Source organism: Cygnus atratus, chromosome 2 (assembly GCF_013377495.2).
Source record: "Cygnus atratus isolate AKBS03 ecotype Queensland, Australia chromosome 2, CAtr_DNAZoo_HiC_assembly, whole genome shotgun sequence".
Lineage (NCBI taxonomy): Eukaryota > Metazoa > Chordata > Aves > Anseriformes > Anatidae > Cygnus > Cygnus atratus.
Genome location: NC_066363.1, coordinates 138,427,119 through 138,445,642, shown reverse-complemented (window position 1 = coordinate 138,445,642; position 18,524 = coordinate 138,427,119). Strand labels below are relative to the sequence as shown.

The 18,524-nt window shown below is 40.0% G+C and overlaps 1 protein-coding gene and 1 long non-coding RNA gene across 2 annotated transcripts in view; both read left to right on the top strand.

Annotated features, from left to right (window-relative positions):
• The window catches only part of RGS22 (regulator of G protein signaling 22), a 62,381-nt gene extending 57,679 nt beyond the window's left edge, over window positions 1-4,702 (top strand). Inside the window, exons 23-25 of the mRNA XM_050708784.1 lie at window positions 1,993-2,100; window positions 3,834-3,936; window positions 4,506-4,702. Coding sequence (XP_050564741.1) covers window positions 1,993-2,100; window positions 3,834-3,936; window positions 4,506-4,702 — 408 coding nt within the window. The remainder of the gene's footprint in view (window positions 1-1,992; window positions 2,101-3,833; window positions 3,937-4,505) is intronic.
• A 5,393-nt stretch (window positions 4,703-10,095) lies between these two features.
• LOC118247936 (uncharacterized) lies at window positions 10,096-16,191 on the top strand. The gene is made up of 3 exons (XR_004778621.2): window positions 10,096-10,320; window positions 14,575-14,758; window positions 16,008-16,191. It is a non-coding gene; the product is annotated as an uncharacterized LOC118247936 (long non-coding RNA).
• The last annotated feature ends 2,333 nt before the right edge of the window (window positions 16,192-18,524 follow it).

Below are 18,524 nucleotides of genomic sequence, written 5' to 3'. Positions count from 1 at the left end.
AACAACCATCCTCCTGTGGGAGGAATTTTGCTTTCTCCCTTCTCCCAGATTTGTCCCTAGGGTGGCTGATCTGTGTGGGCTTGCCTCACTGTCAGAACTGACTAGATAAGACAGCCAGGCCTTGATGCAGCATAGAGGAAAAACAGGCAGACAAGGTAGTTTTCACTGGACAGTGATGTGTGACTTGGTATCATCTGACTATCTCATTATTTTTTGTGGGTGCCTTTTGGTTATTTATGGGGCAAATGTTGTTGAAGGCTTCCTGGCCCTGGTCTCAGTGCAGGGGATGAGTGGCTGACAGTGAGGGAAGTCATGCATATACTGTGCAGACCTCTTCCAAGCTCTGTGTCTGAAAGGCAGGAATTAATAGGTATGGTGTGAAGTAAGCTGGAATATTCAACACCATGTGATTGCTTCAGTATATAGCTGAAATCATTGTTTTAAAAGATATTGCCTTGGGAGAGTATGCTTTGCTTGTCCCTTTTCGTCCTTAGTGTAGCACAGCTATATGGGTTCTTCTTTGCCCTTCTGTGGATTTGTTCCTCTGGTAACTGCACATGCCACATACTTTTAAAAATATCATTAGTCACTTTTTGCAGACTGCCTTGATGCCATTATTTGTAATTTATCGCCTACACAATTGCCCTTTACCCCCAAAACACATTTTGAAATGTTAGATTTCAAGTGTACAAAATAATACTTAACACTGTAAATCTGTCCTTGCTCTTTCTGTGCCCTTTAACAAAGAAAGGTTAAAAACATATATATTAATTTTACTTTTCCATGTTTCCCACCATCTCTTTTTCAGCTTCTAAGCAGTAAGCTTATTTGTTAGTAAGTGGTGTAACATCATGAGATATGACATTGCCATAACGTGGCTAATTTATTATGAGAAGACATTATTAAAGAACTCAGTTCACCATTCTCATTTAGAAACATAGCAAACATAAATGCTAGTATATTAGTATATACACCCTATTTCTGTATTGGCTTTGGCCTCCTTGCTCCAACAATTGCATGTCCCGCAGATGGTACTGAGCCTGCTTGTGGAGAGAATATAAACACCATGCTGCCTGGGCAGTTCTATGCCCCAAAGTCACCATTACAGACAATGGGTCCATTGGACAGTGGGGATGATGAGGAAGGAAAAGGCTCTATGGGAGCAATGAAGTAGGATATTCTGGTCCTTTTCCAGATATTTCAGGGAGTTTCTGAGCAACTTTGCAAACATTTGACCTCTTTTTTTTTTCCTCACTTTCTCATTTGCATGCGGGAAAGTTATATTACTTGCCTCACGGGGATTTTGTGGGTTAATTATGTGAGGTTAAATATGAACATTGATTAATGTCCATAAAAGTTTTGGGATCATCAGGCAGAATGTGCAAAGGTGCAGCCTTAATAAAACACTAAAACAACATGAAAATGACAAATACTTAATCACTAGAGCAGTTTACCAAGGGTTACAATGCCTTATCCTTCATTGTAAATGTTTTAAACAAGATTGCCCATCTTCCTAGCATGTATGCTGTAGTTCATTCACAGCTTCTGGACCAGGCTGGAATTAATCGTGGGAAGTCCTATGTACTACATTAATACCCAAGGCTAAATCAGGGTACCACAATGGCCTCTCTGTCCTTAAAATAAATTCTCTTGCAGGTGTTCCCTCTCACTTAGTGATAGCTTACTCTTGAAGAAGTTATTAAATCTGAAATGAAGATAGTCAGTAGGAATGTAGGGGTGGGGAAATTTTGATTAAGACAAAGAAAAGTATTAAAAAATCTGTACATCCTGATATCTTTTAGTATGCCCAAAGCAATGAATTATAAAACTGGGCATTATAAAACTCTGTCCACAGTATGTCCATCATATAAAATGACACTGCTTACAACACTGTTGCGTTTCCAATGATAATTTTTGCTTCCTCAGATTTGCTTTGTACGTTAGCTCAGCAGCTCCTGTTTAGAGCTAATTATGAGTTCTTATTATTGTCAGGGTAAAGAAGTGGATACAAACCTCATCAATCTGGCAAGTAGTGCTCTGGGACGAGATGTTGGCATGGAGAGAAGACCAACATCATTTTCAGATGGATATGGGTGGCAGGTGAATAATAAACATTTTGCTACAGATACCATCATTCAAGAGAGATAAAATGATCTTGGCAGAATGGGAAGGTGGGGTTTGGTCTTGAATACTACTTCCATGTGGTTCTTCAATAACTGTTCATTCTTGTACCATAGCTTTGCTGTTACAAGGTTACCTTTTCATTCCTTCCTTCCTTTCTCCCATCCTTCCTTCCTTCCAGATTTAGGTTCTGAGTAGTATTAAGGCCTAAAAACATATTACGATCTTTAGATTTGGAGATGTAAAAATAATCTGTATTTAAAGATAAGTTGAAGGAAAGGAAGTTCAAATCTGGAATAAGAAATTATTCATTACTTCAGAAATTCATATCTTGAAAAAAGTTGGTTTAGGCTTGAGTCCTGTTCTGCTCATTCATCAAAAACTGAAGCTGAACTCATTTTGGAAATCTAGTTACTTGGACAGAAATTCAGACAGAAAATAGCCATTTAGTACTTCTTGAAAACAACTCACATGATGCACCAAATCTGTAGTGAAAAGGTAGCAGTTATTTTACTGGAGAAAATGGAATAATAGACACACCACCTTGGGCATATGAAGTGATTGTTCATAGCTGCCCTGACACTGACATAATATAATGGGAAATCTGTGCAACCACATAATCACAGCTATGTCACGTGATAGAGGAGTAAATTGCACTCTGGCCACTGCTTAAATTCCACAGAACTCTTCCTGTGGCATTACATTAGCGAGAGCAGAATATAGAAACAAGCAGTCTGAAATACTCTCAAAATCTGAAGCCACACTACATGCTGTATGAAGCTCACAGTCTTAGCCCTTAAATGAGCCTTTTAACCTTCACTCATACCTGTTCCAAACAACAAAACCAACCAAAACAAACAAACAAACAAAAAGGCACAACCTGAGTTGGGTGAGCCAGGATATCAATATTATATTCCTAAGCCCTCAAGAAGAGGCTGGGTAATTGCAGAAAGGGCAATAACCCTTTTTTAAATTTATTTTTATTTATTTATTTTTCTCCAAGCCCCTTTCTGCTATGGGAAGATGCTGGAAGTTCTTAAGAAGTCACAAAATGTCAGATGGGTCTCAAACTTCTGATGTTGTAAGGAAAAAAAGTCCAAATAACTGCACAGTTCCCATACTGATTTGGGAGAGTGACCTGAAGTTTACATGGAACCTGAACTGTGGTTCTTGCAATGTAAAAAGCAACATTTGTTCCTTAGAAAAGGAAAGAATGACCATCTCTGGACTGTCTGCTTCTACTGGTAGCAGCGTTCTCCTGGAGTGGGCCAGCAAAAAGAACTTTGAGCCTAATGAGACTTTCTATGATTTGAGATGTGGTACATGAAAGGATGTGTCAGGGAGATAAAATAAAGTCCTTAAAAACACTAAATATTGCAGTTTTGGAAGGGGAAAGGACTGTTGTGTTTAGTTTTTGAAGAAGAAATGAGAGAATAGTACTCAGAACTAGGGATAGAGAATAAATGAAGACATTTTATCTGTCAGAGTTGCTTACATTACATCTCATGGTGTTTTGAGATTTGCTCATTTGTAGCAATATATTATTTTTCATGGGATTCTAGTATTGTCATGACAAAAGTTCTCTTTTCAATAATGGAGATTATTCAATAACTGGTATATAACATAAACAAATTCTTTATCTCACGGTTGAAACGGACCATGAACAACCAGTGGTGTGGTCAGGAGGCTGATTTTTTTAATGATTCTTGCAGGCTTCCTGGTCCTATTCCAAGTACATAGAAGCCTTGGAGCAGGAGAGAGTACTCCTTAAAATGCAAGAAGATCTGGAGAAAAATTCATCATCATTCTTTACAGGTTGTTATCCAAGTTCTGTAGTTTATGAGGACAAGCTTAGCTAAAATTCTCTCAGTATAAGGACTTTGTTTGCTCTTCTTTGGAGTTGCATTCATAAACATCTGCCTCTCTTATGCTATCTGCAGGAGAGTTGCTTTCTGCACCACACTGATGAATAATTTTTCTACAAAAGGGAAAGTGAAAGTTGCAAGGTACCAGTATTGCCTTTACTGTACAGGCCCTGTTGCAGAGGTGAAGATTGGCCATTTCTTTATTCTGCACAGTAACACAGCAGTACTGTTTGAGTCACACACAAATTTCACATTCATGGCTTCTTGTACTTCAGCAACTTATATACAACCCAAAAGATTAAACTTTTTTTCACCAGTTTGTCAGTATGCAGCGTGCTTTCAGGACTTGTACGAGGCATTACCTTGTGCTTCTGTGAATAGCCTCTTACCATCTTCCTCAAAGATATTATGACCTGTTTGTTCCTTAAATAGCTCCACTTACCAGTAGGGCTAGCAACAGCACTATGTGATATTAAACCATTCAGATTCACATCATTTCAATTTTCTTTTTATATACAGGTACCTCATCTAAATCCTTCATGAAGGCTAGAAACTCTGAAAAATCCACTATTTCTCCGAAGAGTAGCGTGACTTTGGAGAAACGCTCAGATCTTCCCAAAGAAACAGAAAGTGAGTACCAGACTGCCAACAAGTGTGCTTTGAAATTTGGATTCTTAAAAGCTAGTTTTCCTGCTGTCAGTGCTGATGCTCATTAGTAGTGAGCTGTCCCATTCCAAATCACGTTTAACTGAAGCTGTACAGCCTCAACATGAAGGCAAGATTATTTTTTACTCCAACCACGGTAAGTGGACCTAATGTTGGCCAGATGGATTTTTGTTGCAAAATGGCAGTCTCTGAAATGTGGTTATCTGGGCTTTCCAGTTAAAATATTTTAAATCAGAGCATGGGATGACTGGAGTAAACTCAGACCCCATGGAGTCTGGCAAAGACCTGACACAGATCTAGCAATAGATCAACTCTGCCGAAGCAGATTAAACATTAGAATGGGAGAAAGAAGTAGGACAGCAAAGAGATCTGTTAAAAACAGAAAAACAGATTTTGCTTCAAAGCTTGGATTTCTAGATGAAAGAATCCCCTGGAGAGTTTTTTAAGCCTGTGCTGAAATTAGATAGACTTAAAAAATAATAGAACTTGGATTATTGCTCCCCTTTCTTCTCTGTTTCTCCTTCATCTTCTATTTCTGTACTTCAACACTTCTATTTTAGGCAAATAGGTGTCCAGCCCTCCCTCATCCTCCTAAACTTGCCAATGCCTGAATACAGTCTTCTTGTGGCAGCGTTTTTTGTATGTGGCTTCAGGAAGAAAACCACAGCATTCCTCATTCTTTTCTTTCCTCATGTTCTCTTTCTGCCCTCTCATCACCTCTAGCTGCAGGTAAAATTCATTCAGTTGTGTTGGACCTTATGCCTCTCTGCAGATATTACTATACTTCATGCATTTATGCCTTTTTGCACTGCAGTTCTGCTTCACGTGCAATTATGTCAGCATGGGGAGTTCTTGTGCAGGGTCTTTGGTTCTTCCCTGTAGCTGAGAAACCTCCAGCTGGGCCCAGTGCTCAAAGGGGCCTGCAGTCTTTTCTGCAGACCAAACCAGCAGTCCCTGGCCCACCTTGATTTTCTAAACCTGAAAAAGGCATTCCTGACAGGCACCAGGCTAACGAAATGAGAAATGAGAGGTCTTGAGAGGTTTGATAGGTCTCTCCCACTAGTTTCAGCTACAACCCATTCTCCAAGCCCACTGGAAATTTGCCTGCTCTGTCTCTTCCCAATAGCTCGTGTTCCTGCTGTCTCTGGGTGGTTTCCTCTTTTTCCCTCATGACTCTCTGGTGGCTCTCCTCACCCGCTGGTGACTCTCTCTGGTGGCTCTCCTCACACATCATAGTGATCTGGTCACTCTGCTGATGGGGCAAAACACCTGTGAAAGACCACTGCTGCTTTTGATGGGACAGCGTCTCTCCACTTCATTACAGAGAAAGTCATGCCTTGTGAATTGGGTATAAATGGCAAAGTTTTGGTAGTGGTGGGCTGCAGGGGTGACCTCTGTGAGGAGAGAGCAGGGGCTACTGGGCACAGCTGATACCACCAAGGTCAGAGGAGGAGGAGAAAAAGGAGGTATTCCATGGCGGAGCAGATACTCCCTGCAGCCCAAGTAGAATCACACTGGAGCAGAGGGAGAGTGAGAAGGATGAAGTGGCAGAGAGAAACTGCTGTGTACAGACTGCAGCCTCCCCCCTTGCACTGCCCATTGCCTCACCGAAGAGGCTGTGTGTGACCCACGGTGATAACAAATAGGGGAGGAGAGGAGCTTTGGAGTGAACTTGAGCCTGGGAAAGGAGGAGGAAAAGTGTTTTCCCTAAGTGCATCCACGTTTCTTTCTCCCGTTTTGTTTGTTTTTGTTTCCCACTACCCAAATCAGTAGTTATTTATTCTAAATGGCAACAAATTAAGTTAATTTTCCCACTTTCAGTCTGTTTTGCCTGCAACAGTAACTGATAACCAATCTCCCTATCATTATCTTCATACACAAGCGTTCTCTCTCCTGCTCTTCCTGTTTTCTCCCCTCATCCTGCTGGGGGCAGAGTGAGCAGCTGTGGGTGGGAGACGTGATAGCCAGGACCAACCCATCACACCTTGTTTCTCAGGTGCTTTGTTACACTTTTTGATGCACTTGTTGAAGACTTGTTCTGACTATTTCAAGTGGCTGCCGCACAGCAATGATATTCTGATACCTTTTGCAGGCAGATTAAAATCTCTCTGAGGAAGGAAATGCAGAGACATTCACCACAGGTGGGCAGAAGACACACAACTAATGTGCGTGCAAGGTTTGTACTTAATTTCCAGAGCAAAGACAACGACTTCAAATATTATTAAGAACCATGAGGCATTAGTCAAGGGTAGAAAAGAAACATCTTCCAATACATTCCCTATCAACATGATTGTGAAACTGACTCTTGTGTCATTTATTAGTTTAACGGTACGCCTTGGAGGCTCAGCTTAGAGCAAGATTCCACTGAAGTATGCACAGCACAAACAATTACGTAGTCTTGGTCCTAATGATCTTATAACCAAGCCTAGTTCTTCAGCGCCTAATCTAATGAAAAAGTAAAACACTGCATTAACTGATAGCTCTGAAGCAGAGTGTCTCAGCATGCTATGGTCTCAGTACTGCAATTCACACAACTTCTGGTCATCAAGAATAACCCATGAAGTGTCTGAGCTATTCTAAAAACAAACCCTGTTGTGGTTTGTTCCCAGTCCAGTCTGATTCATGGTCCAAAGTACACCTTCTGCCTCATTTCTCAGTTTTGATCCACATGAAAGACTCAACATATATCAGGACACCGATCTGACTGATAATTTTTGCAAAATGTCATTCTTCCCAAGGTGTAATTCACTGGAAGGCTGCAGGAATTCATAGCTCTTGGGTAGCTCTCCCTTCTTTCTTAATTCCTTTTAAAACTGTAAGAGTTGTAAAAAGAGCTGGAACAGAGTTGATACTGGGGAGTGAAGTAAGGGCAGGGGCAGAATTAACTGCTGGGCAGGGGACAGGATGATGATACAGACACAGACACAGACACAGACACAGATTTCTAGGTTGGAAGAGACCTCAAGATCATCGAGTCCAACCTCCGACCTAACACTAAGTACTCCACTAAACCATATCGCTAAGATATGATAGACCTCTCCACATTTTCCAGACCACTTTAAACACCAGTCCCTAGCCACAGCATTGTCGGCTCTGTTCTCCTCTGCATGTGGGTAATGCATGTAAGAGAAAGGCAGATCAGGGAGCTCCAGCTTGCTGAGTTCCTGACGACTTATCCCAGAGTTAGGGATGGGATTGTCTTCTGCGCCCCTTCCCAACATCCTGGACAAGAAGAAGGAGCTACGCAGCCCTCCGTGAGTTATCAGAAGTCAAGGACCTTCACGTGGAGCTCTTAGATCATCTGGCTAAGGACAATTCATGAGTGTTTTCCTCTTCAGTGTGGAGTGACAGCTAAAGACAACTGATAGTCCTTTTCTTTTTCACTCTCCAAACAGAATTGTACGGGATTTCCATCAGAAGTTCCTTTAGAGAGCCTGGCAGGGAAGGAACACATGCATGTTTATGGCTATAGCTCTTCTGCCATATAACCTCACAGAAAGAACATGGGAGATCACTGTTTTGGTTCCTACTTTCCCTACAGTTCACATACAGAATTTGCTTCATGCTTATCTCTGTTCCTTCTGTGTTTGGGTTGTTTGCTCACAAGGTACTACCTGAGAAAGACATCTTGAGTAGAAGCCCCAGCAGGGGAGTAAAACTTAAAGTTCCTGTTCCTGTTTTTCATGTTATCCCAAACTTCACAGATGCACTGAACTGTAATGCTCAGTACATCTGAGGAGGGCGGAATGCAGCATCTTGCAGTGAGCACAGCACATGTGCTGTCTTGTGGCCTACCACTCATTAATGTGAAAGGCAAAGAATCATCATGAAATGCCACAAATGCAGTGCTGTATGTCAGTCTGAAAAACATATGAAAGGCCACCTTCTACTGCTATGGTCAGTACACTGCATGCAACCAAACTCTGGAGCACAGCAGTCAGTTTCTGTTTTCTTGTATTCTTGCCTTCGTGGCATTTTGAGACAGATAAATAACGTGTAGACAATGCTTATCTTATGCTGGTAGCTTTTACTTGAATCATACTTGGATTACTTATAAAATGAAAAAGATTATCCAGATACTTGTCACAGATGATGCATTTCCTTGCATGTTTCCTTGCCTTATAAAATTGTTTGCGAAAATTTACCAGCCCTCCTCCTGCTGAAACCGCTGCCCTGGACAGTAACTGTGATTAATACCGTACACATCTATCACTTAAAAACAAACAAAACCAAAAAACAGACCATGTACTTCATGTACTTCCATGAGTGGGTAAAATTCTGCAAACTGGAGTGAATAGATTCACTCGAAGTTCTGCAAACAAATGATAGCCCTCAGTCCAGTCTGCAGTTCTGTCTCCATGTTAACTGAAATATATATGTGTGTGTGTGTGCGCATTTATAGCCCATTTCTTTGGGCTAAATGGTCACTCTGTGTCACTTCAGGAATGTACAGTACTACTGCCTTTTTGTCTTGTTCTTGAGATACATTCTCTCTAAGGTTGCTGAGCCACCACCTAAGTGAGCCCAGCAGTTTTAAGGGACTAGAAAAGTTTCAGTCAAAAACTCTAGCACCTCTCCGTTTAGATAAATAAAATTTTATTCCTTCTTTAGCTTAACTATGTATACTTTGGGAGTTTCAGAATTATATAGCACTGTAGTAGAACAACAGTTCTGTGTGGAACAGAAATAAAAAAGCTCTATTTTTAGAAACCTGGAAATGTAGATTTTTTTTCTGGATGGATCCGTGCTTTGGTGGAGTTCAAAATATAGAATCTAATAAAATACAGAGTGTAATCAGACTTTTGTTGTTTACTACCAAGTAATGCAACATATTGGAACTATTCTGAAATTTTTTAAACCATCATTTGGATTCATAAATATTTAGACTTAGAAGCTATTACTGTGTATTTCACTTCTCTCTCATCAGACTTGGCATTTTTATTAAAATATTTTACAATCTTTGCATGCCAGACACAGCCTAGCTTAAAGTACGCAGTCCTGAAATCGATCACTCAGATACTCCTGATAGCAACACAAACTGTGACTTACTCGCCTATGAGCCTCAATGCAGTTTGCTTTGAATTCTTCCTGCTACCGCACGACACAAAGCATCAGACTATGGCATGAATTCCTGAAGTTATGTAGGGCTGGATTATGTTCTTAACACGCATTCTTAACATAGCTTACAAGTGCAGTGGTAGTGGTGGTCACCAGGCCAGTTAAAAAGGAGTAAAATGCTTTCTTAGTTGTATCTGTACAATGATGCTGTGCCATTCCCTCTGTACTCCTTGAAATCTTTTTTTTTTTAGTGACTGTTTTTTTTAATGACTAATAATGGGAATGGTTTTAGACAGTGAGCTGTAGATTTATTTATTGCTTTCAAGGTGTGGAAATCTAGATTTAATCATCAGGCACTGAGATCAGCAATGAAGAGAGGTGCTATGCAGGCAGCAGCAGACCAGATTTGCCAGACCCAGCTTCTACTGTCGTTTCTCTTATTAAATAGCACAGGGTAGCCCAGGGCAGGTTGTTTCTGCCACGCTTTCTACATCTTTTACATGAGAATGATTACTGTGAATCACTTTGCAAACGTTTGACTTCAAATGAACAAACAAACAAAAAGCAGCATGCATTAGTGAAGACTACAGATGAAGCATCTATGAATCAGGTAATTTTATATACGTGGGACCCTCCGTTTCTGGCTGAAAATTTCCGGAGCACTGAAAAATGACAGGTGTCCCGTCATTGCTCTGTCTGTGCCTTTAGCCTCATACAGTATTGCAGACCTGGAGAAATTTTCTATCTTCTGTCACTTGTACGTTTGTGAAATGGCAGCCTCAATCCTGCCCAACCCTACTGCTCTAGTCAAAACTACTGACTTGAGCTTATTTTTTAATAATTTTTAATTAGTGTGTGTGAGCCTGTGTGCATGCGTAAAAATGACTGAAAATGAACCAGGTGCTTCAAAGTTCTGTTCCAAACTCAGAAAAGACAAACCTTATGTTATTTATGTTTCTAATGTTAAATCTCATCACCATGTAGCTGCCAATGCCAATGCAGTTGCAGTAATCCAGCTTCAATTTGACCTGTTTAAACTGTCCCATTACATTCAAATGATATTTTTTGTTTCTGCTTTCTTATAGAAATGCTTTTAGTCAGTCACTGTGAATCATGCCTGAACAGAGCTAAGATGTGGTTAATTTTTTTATATTTTTTAAGCTTATGGAACGTTGGTTTTAATACATTCAGTAGTTGCTGTAAAAATGTAGGGAAAGACAGGTTTCAACAAAAATTTTAGATCTGGATCTGTACTCACAGTTCAAGGCTACCTCTAATGGCCTGATTTGGAGCTTTCCCAGGATTTTGGAGAGTTATAATTCACATCTGTGTTTCTAACTCCTTCATGCATGGTTGTTTGAATGTGCACTTTTGGAACAGGTCCATGTCTAATAGGCTAAATTGTAGTTCCCAAATCAGAAGCCACATGGTACTGCTATATAGTTTTTTATTTTTCCTTTTATTATGTAGCCTTCAAACAAGGTTCTGTCAGTCTGGCACACTGCATTAATACAAAACACCAAAACCTACACTTTCTACCTACCTGCTAATGAACTCATACATTTTGAATTCTACCAGTGATTTAATAAAGCATTTACACAGTGGCCACAATGGATACTTCTCTGCCAAGTAATAATTTCTCAGAGTGTTAGAGCAGATTGGAATTACGCAGGACCCATTAAGCTGACACAATACGTTATGGGCAGTCAAGATATAGATTAGATTCTCTCATTTTTAATATTCATTGAGCCAAACTAATTTATATCTCAAGCGCAGGCTGCATTTACTTGGATTTTCTCCACTAATTAAAAATATTCAAGTTTCATGGTAACATATGTGAAAGTGTTGACAACAACGTTGCTTATTCCACATGTTAATTATGTATTTGTTCAGAGTGTGCCGATGAACTATGTGCACTTCTCATGTTAACTTTTCATTTCATGTCAAAAGCAAATGTAGTAAGTGGATTTGTGCTTTTAATTTGAGAGACTTCTTCTTCCTCTAAAACAATCTTGTACATGATTCCTCTGTACCACGTGCGTTTGAAAATCTTCTGTTGGCAATAAGTTTAAGAAGAAAGTACTGCTCTCTTCTCAGAAAAGGACTTTTCAACAAAGCAAAGCAATTGTGCCATTAATGAAAAAGTTAAATGAAACAAATGACACGACAAGAAAAAAACAGCATCACACTCAAGGAATGCACAGGCACACAATAGCTTATGCAATATTCCCCATCTGTCAAAGCCAGTAAATACAGAGATTTCATTGGAAATATTCATTAAAATTGTCTGCGGTGGCTGTGGCTCAGTAAATGCGATCAACCAGCTTTTAGCATTCTTAGTAGTTTTCACCTGTAGGCAAGCAAATGAATTTCATCCCAGCTGTAGACCCAACTGAGCAGTATTGGTTTTGGAAGCCCCAACCCCTGATTTTAAATACCACTCATTCCTGAAAAAGGTATTTTGGGAATCAAACCTGTTATATCTCTAGAGTAATTTACATCTTTACAGTTTTGTATAGCTGTGTATACGTGTCCGAATTCTATACTTCATAGGTTTGTATGTGTTTGTATGCATAAATATACACTATATGCATATATGCATAAAATTAACTTGCTCAGTAAACTACTTGACTGTTATAATGACATAGGATTTAATCTCGATGTACATCACCATTTTCCTAATACAATTTTCCAATGAGTTGCTTCCGTATAATTTTTTGAGAATGAATGTCTTTTGTTTCATTAAAATGATTCATTCCGTACTCGCATTTCAGAGAATGAAGCCCTCATGCTTTCTTTGTTGAGGAATATGGCTCTTCCCAGAGGTATGCGTGGCTGCTGGGAAGAGAAAATTAGTACACTTTTCAGGAGTTCATTTTGCTCTAGAAAGCATATACGAGAAAAAATTAACTTTCCCTCTGTTTTTTCTCCCGAATGAGAAAGTAATTAGCAGCACATGTTGGGCCACTCACTAAAGATTACAATAAATGATTTAGTATTTTCAAGCTAATGAACCCAATACTTGATCTAAAAATGTCGAGTATATATGATTGTGTTCATCTTCCAGTTACGACCTTCCAGTTCAAAGATCATCCTAACTCCTGGCTGCTGGATCCTAAAATTTGCAGAATTTATTGAAACTCACTCTCTTAAGTTGTGTCTCCAGAGGTGCTCAGCACCTGGCAGCAGTAGGTCTTCAGAAAGTTATCCAAAGGACTGAAACAGATTTTTTTTTCTCTCTGAAAAAACAAACAAACAAACAAACAGGGAAATAGCACTGCCTTGTCATGCAGCTCCACAACAAAGAATATTAAAAAACAAGGCAAAACACAATCAAAACACAAAAATACATAGACTCAGTTGGGCTTGCCAAGGCAACGTAGTACTAATCACAGATTGTATGCTGAGACACTAGCTAAGCATTGGAACAAACCGCCCAGAGAGTTTTTGGTATCCTTATTGTCATCAGAGGGGTTCTAAAAACAGATAAGGTATGTACATCTGCCAGGAACAACTAAGTATTTTCAGACCCATACTGGGGCAGGGGAGTGAGTAGATGAATTCTTGAGGGACTTATTTTCTCCGAATCCGTACTCAGGTTGTTCTGAACGCAAAAACTTAGCCTCTGCTAAGGAATATTACGACAGTCAAGGGCCGTGACACTTCATTTGCTCTGCACCCGAAACTCCCACTGAAGCCAATTATTCAATCTAATTTAACAAAGACCACAGCTTCTCTGGCTGTGCAATTGTTGGTAACCATCAACAAACTGATTCATCTACAATTGGGCCAAATGTTACAAAATCTGTTTCTGAGTTCTTGTTTGTACCCCCTTCATAAGATTACACCAAAATTAAAGCATGCAGTACTTGAACTAACTTCAAAGGCTGAGCTTGCACTTCTAGCTAGTTCAGCCTTTTTATTGGTTCATGTTTTCCATTTGGCTTCAACATCCTGTTCTTTACTGATGCCCTTCTAGAGTTTCATTTACAAATATTACGTCCCTGGTTAGTGAGCCATGCTAATTAATACTGTGGTGGAGGCTATGGATTATAGTAATCTTATGCCTCCTGCTTGGAAAAATGCTGCAATTTTTCCACCCATTTACATGTAATGCCGTATTGAACATGGCCAAATTTGTCTTAGGAAAATGTATCCTGAACTCATTTAATCATAATATATTTAACTAAGGTTGTTTATGCTGTTATCTATTGCCAGTTTTGCTAATCATGAAGCTCAGAAATTTCAATGCAGTAGAAACGTGAGACCTACAATATCCTAATTAGATTATTTCAAACAAAACAGTAAAGTTGAAACAGGCTGGTTTCAGTATACATATTTTTAAAAGTTTATGCCAATAGCAAGTTTGTTAAAAAAACACCAACAGATGATTCGACCGCTTTCTGGAAGCCTCACACTTCTCACTGTGCCTTACCTTTCAAACCAGGGACCACAACCTGACCTGGATGGAGCTCCACCAGGGATTTTGTAGCCAGAGACTTCCTGACTGCTAGCACTTCGTGGATTGCCAAAGTTATGCCTGTAAAAAAAATAAATAAATCTGTTTTATATACAGTACCAACCAATATCAAATAAAAGTTATGAAACCTTTACACAACATAGCAATCCTAAGTTTACAGGTTCTTCCAACACCAGAATAAACAAAAGCAATGTCATTTTTTAAGAAGAGGCGGTATCTTTTATTAGACCAGGTGACGTAAGTGGAAACAACGGACAAGCTTGCAGGCTCTCAATTTGTTCATCAGGTCATAAATAGGTCAACTAATACATCATCTTCGGGGTACTTGTTATTTTATTTCTGTTTTTAATTGCGTTCATAAACTCTCTTTTCACAAATGGACAGAATTTGGTTGACATGACTCCCGTGTGATGATACAAGGCACACCACGAGGCACACAACAAACCTGCAAGAGATGTCCCAGCCCCAACCAGATTGTCATTGCAGACCCAGAAAGGAAAATTTGCCAACATCCTGTAACACTTACCATGTCATCACCTCGACATGAATTAAAAGACTGAAATGAGAGGTTTGTAAGCCTATGAGAAAAATGTTTAAACACTTGCTATAGAAAATGACTGCAAAAGTGCCACTTGAAACATGCCCTTGGTCAGTCTTTTTTGACAGAATGAGCAAAATTTCAGGTGTCCCTCTCCCAGGACTCAGTCCCTAAACTGAGCAGGTTTCTGTGCTCTCCGTGCAGCACCCTGTGGGAGCTCGGTCCTCTGCTGGTACACGGAGCCACCGGCTGCCTAGGGCAAGCAAGCTGAGTCTAACCAAGGAAGAGAGGCAAAGGTAGCACCTTGAGAAGAGCACAGATCTGCTATTTGAAGGAAGCTTTCCCACTTCACAGACACTGCTTTACGCCCGCAGATATGTTGGTCTGTAGTTTTCTGTCAGAAAACAAAATGATAGCTGGATGAACGGCAGCAGCTAGCAACTTTCTGTTTCCTAGAAGTCAGATGATCACTGGTTGGGTCTAGGAAAAACAAAAGCCAGCAAAAGGTCTGGTCTAAGCCCTGTTAAGGTATGAAGGACACTGCTTATTTCAATGTCTTTGGACTACTGAAATGTATCCATGCATCTTCCGCTCAGACTTACCGTAAAGCATTTATAATCAAGGAGGAGAGTACTGGCAAATGTACTAAGTGCTTGCGTGCATGGACTCACTGGGATTTCTGGGCAGGCCAATGCAGATGCTGTCTTCAGTATGATAAAGTTTGCGTGTATGGACTCACCGGGATTTCTGGGCAGGCCATGCAGACACTGTCTTCAATATGATAAAGCTTCCATATGGTAGATGATGTCTAGAGCTAGAGAATTTTGCCTCCTGTGAAACAAAACCACGTTACAGCACATCAGCCAAACTGTGCTTTGAAAAGGAGCGTGACAAGCTAAGCTTGGCCTTTTTGTGTTGTGGGCCTTGCTTTCATTTTCAAAAGGAGGAACTCTGTTCCCAGGCTGCTCTTACCCGGGATGCTTCCTGGAGCTGAACCCAGGCTCAGGATGCTCGTGGCCTCCTTTTGATGGGCTGCCATTTGCTGAGGTGGGCCGTAGAGACTGCAACGATTGCATGTCACGATTTTATGTGTTCACTGATTAAAATTAAGATTGGAGTATTTGTCTGTGTGGGTGGTTTAACTCCACAGGCTCCTGTCTGGAAAAACAAGGACGAGGAATGAAAAAACTTACTCAGAGTAAGGCATCTCTCAGCAAATACCGAGGAGTGGAGGAACAGCACAAAAACATTGTTTTTGATGACTTTGTTTCCATTGCAGACAAACTACATAACGTTTAAAACCCCAAAGGAAAACAGAATCCTGGCGTCATTCAAAGGGATTTGAGCAAGGAACAGGGACTGGAAGGAGGTGTCTCTGTGGGTGTGTTTTTGTTTTTTGTTTTTGTATTTTTCTTTTTCCTAAGAAATCAGATTATAATGTAGAACTTTTTGGCAAGTTAGACTTGTCTAAGCTAAACTTTTAGGTAAGAACATGTGCATAGAGTACTACTGGTTTTAAAACTCCAGTTAATCTTAGCAATGTTTGCCTGTTGCTAAAAAAAAACAATGTATTTGTTTCAGATAGGCCTTCTGAACCCTGAAGACTTCAGAGTAAGAACAATTAATACAGAACCATATGCCAATTAAAAAAAGTAAATAAACATCACACGAATATTAATGTCTAAGCTGTGGGACCTGGTGTGTTTTCTAGTTTTCGTGCCTGAATGCAGACATTAGCCATGCCTTGACTGCTGGTTGGGAACTGGGAAACAGCTGAGTCTCTTTGTTTAACAATATAACTCATGACGGTACCAAGCACAGAATCCTTCGTGTAATTATATCACCATTTGAAGTGTATAAATTTACCAAAATCTGTCTCTTTACAAGTTGAACAAAGCTTAAGAAATTACTTTTTTGAGATTTTTTTCTATCTTCAGAAGCATGCATAATATCAACAAAGGCTTGTGAAATCCTTGTCTGCTCCATTTATTCTGATTTGAACTTTTGCCTTTTTTCTCCTTTGTTTATAATGCCCTTTTGGAAGCCTGAAAATACTATTTTCCCTACTAATTTTGAATTTTTCCATTTAGGAATAATTGATTCACCCTTAATTTTTGTATAGCTGCCATTCCAATTTTGTTAAATAACTTCTTGTGCCACAATATCTTTGTTTGTTCCACACCACCCTTGACTGATGTCAACACAGCTGTAGCAAAAGAGTATTTAACTTGTTAATTTCTGGCACAGAAATGGGATGAAGACCACAAATGTATTCATTCTCATATGTGGCACATAGCTACCAGTTAGCATTTTTTTTCTTTTGTGACAGAGAGGTAGATATTATAATAAACTATTTAGGAATGCAGCTGGCTCAGGGGATTGCTGATGTCCCATGTGATATTTTTTTCCAGTGGAGTTTTGGTTCTAATTTGATCCAGACTATGAGTATCTAAAGACTCTTTGTGGCATATGCAAAATCACTTGACTGTCACAGCCCTGTTCCGAGTCGGCTCCAGTCCACACCGCAGAAAGTACAATCCCAAGTATCACAGCTGGCACTCTTTGTGGAAAAGACAAGGATTCACTGCCTAATCTTTCTCTCACTAAATTCAGAGGTAAACTTTATTTATAAGTTCGATGCAGCATGAGCAAGAAATGGTATCACATTAATGCCTGCTTTCCTTAAAAAATGATCCCTTTCAAGGAAACCATGAAGAAGTGTCAATTGTTGCTGATGCTCCAGTAGTATGCAGAGGAAAGAGGACTTATTTTGGAACCTGTGGCACCTTTTGGTCAAACAGTCCTGATATTCAGGTACAAAACCCAACGGGAACAGGTGTCGGAAGCCCCACGGACTGCGTGGACTGGGAAGGAGACAACTGCTGTTGCCTGTGTGTTGTACGCCTCAGTGTTTTCAGAAGATTTATTTCCTTTGATGCATTTTGGATGTTTGGATGTCTGGAAACACATTCAGCCTTATAAACCATTCAGAAACCAGCAACTCTGTGCACTGACTTAACAAAGCTGGTTACCTCTGCCTGCCTTCCATGGCTCTTCCTCTGCTGTATCCTGTACCCCTTTTTATCCTTTATTTGCACAGTCCTGAACTGCCCTTCATGCAGAACAATAAGAAGCTGGCTGTATATTCCACAGTAATGATGCCAAAGCATAAAAACAAGTAGCTTTTCAATTAGCATCTTAACTATAACACAAAGATGCCTGGCCAGCAGTATCTCAGGCACATGGGGAAACATGTCACATAGAAAAGAATTTAATGACCTGGCCAGCCATGAAGTAAGCTATTGAAAAAAGTCATCAGATCTTCTTATACGCAGACCTAGGTCCATCTACCAAAACACTGTCTCATAAACACTGTCATTTATAGGAAAATTCCTCACGTGTAATTTACAATCATAGTAGCCATGAAGCCTGCTGTGCTTTTATTCCAGTTAAACTCTCTTTTTCTGACATCGTGTAATATGAGGGTGGGTTTATCAGAGCTTTACAGACCTCCTAGACAACTTTGTGGCCATTGCTCTCCTGGTCACATTGAATGCAGTCAGCAGTGCCCTTCTGGTGTTTCCTTAGGCCCTCACAATCCGGTTGTGCCTATATCTTGTCATTCGTTCTGCATGCTGTCACTAACATTTGCCTTTTTGTATTAATCCATACAAGAAAACACTCTTGGACAGCCATTCTTCAGTTTGGTATCAGTTACTGTAGCAGACTTCTCTTTGGTTTGAGAAACGCTGTTCAAATCAGATCTATTCAGAAATGCTGTTGCAAAGACTGTTCC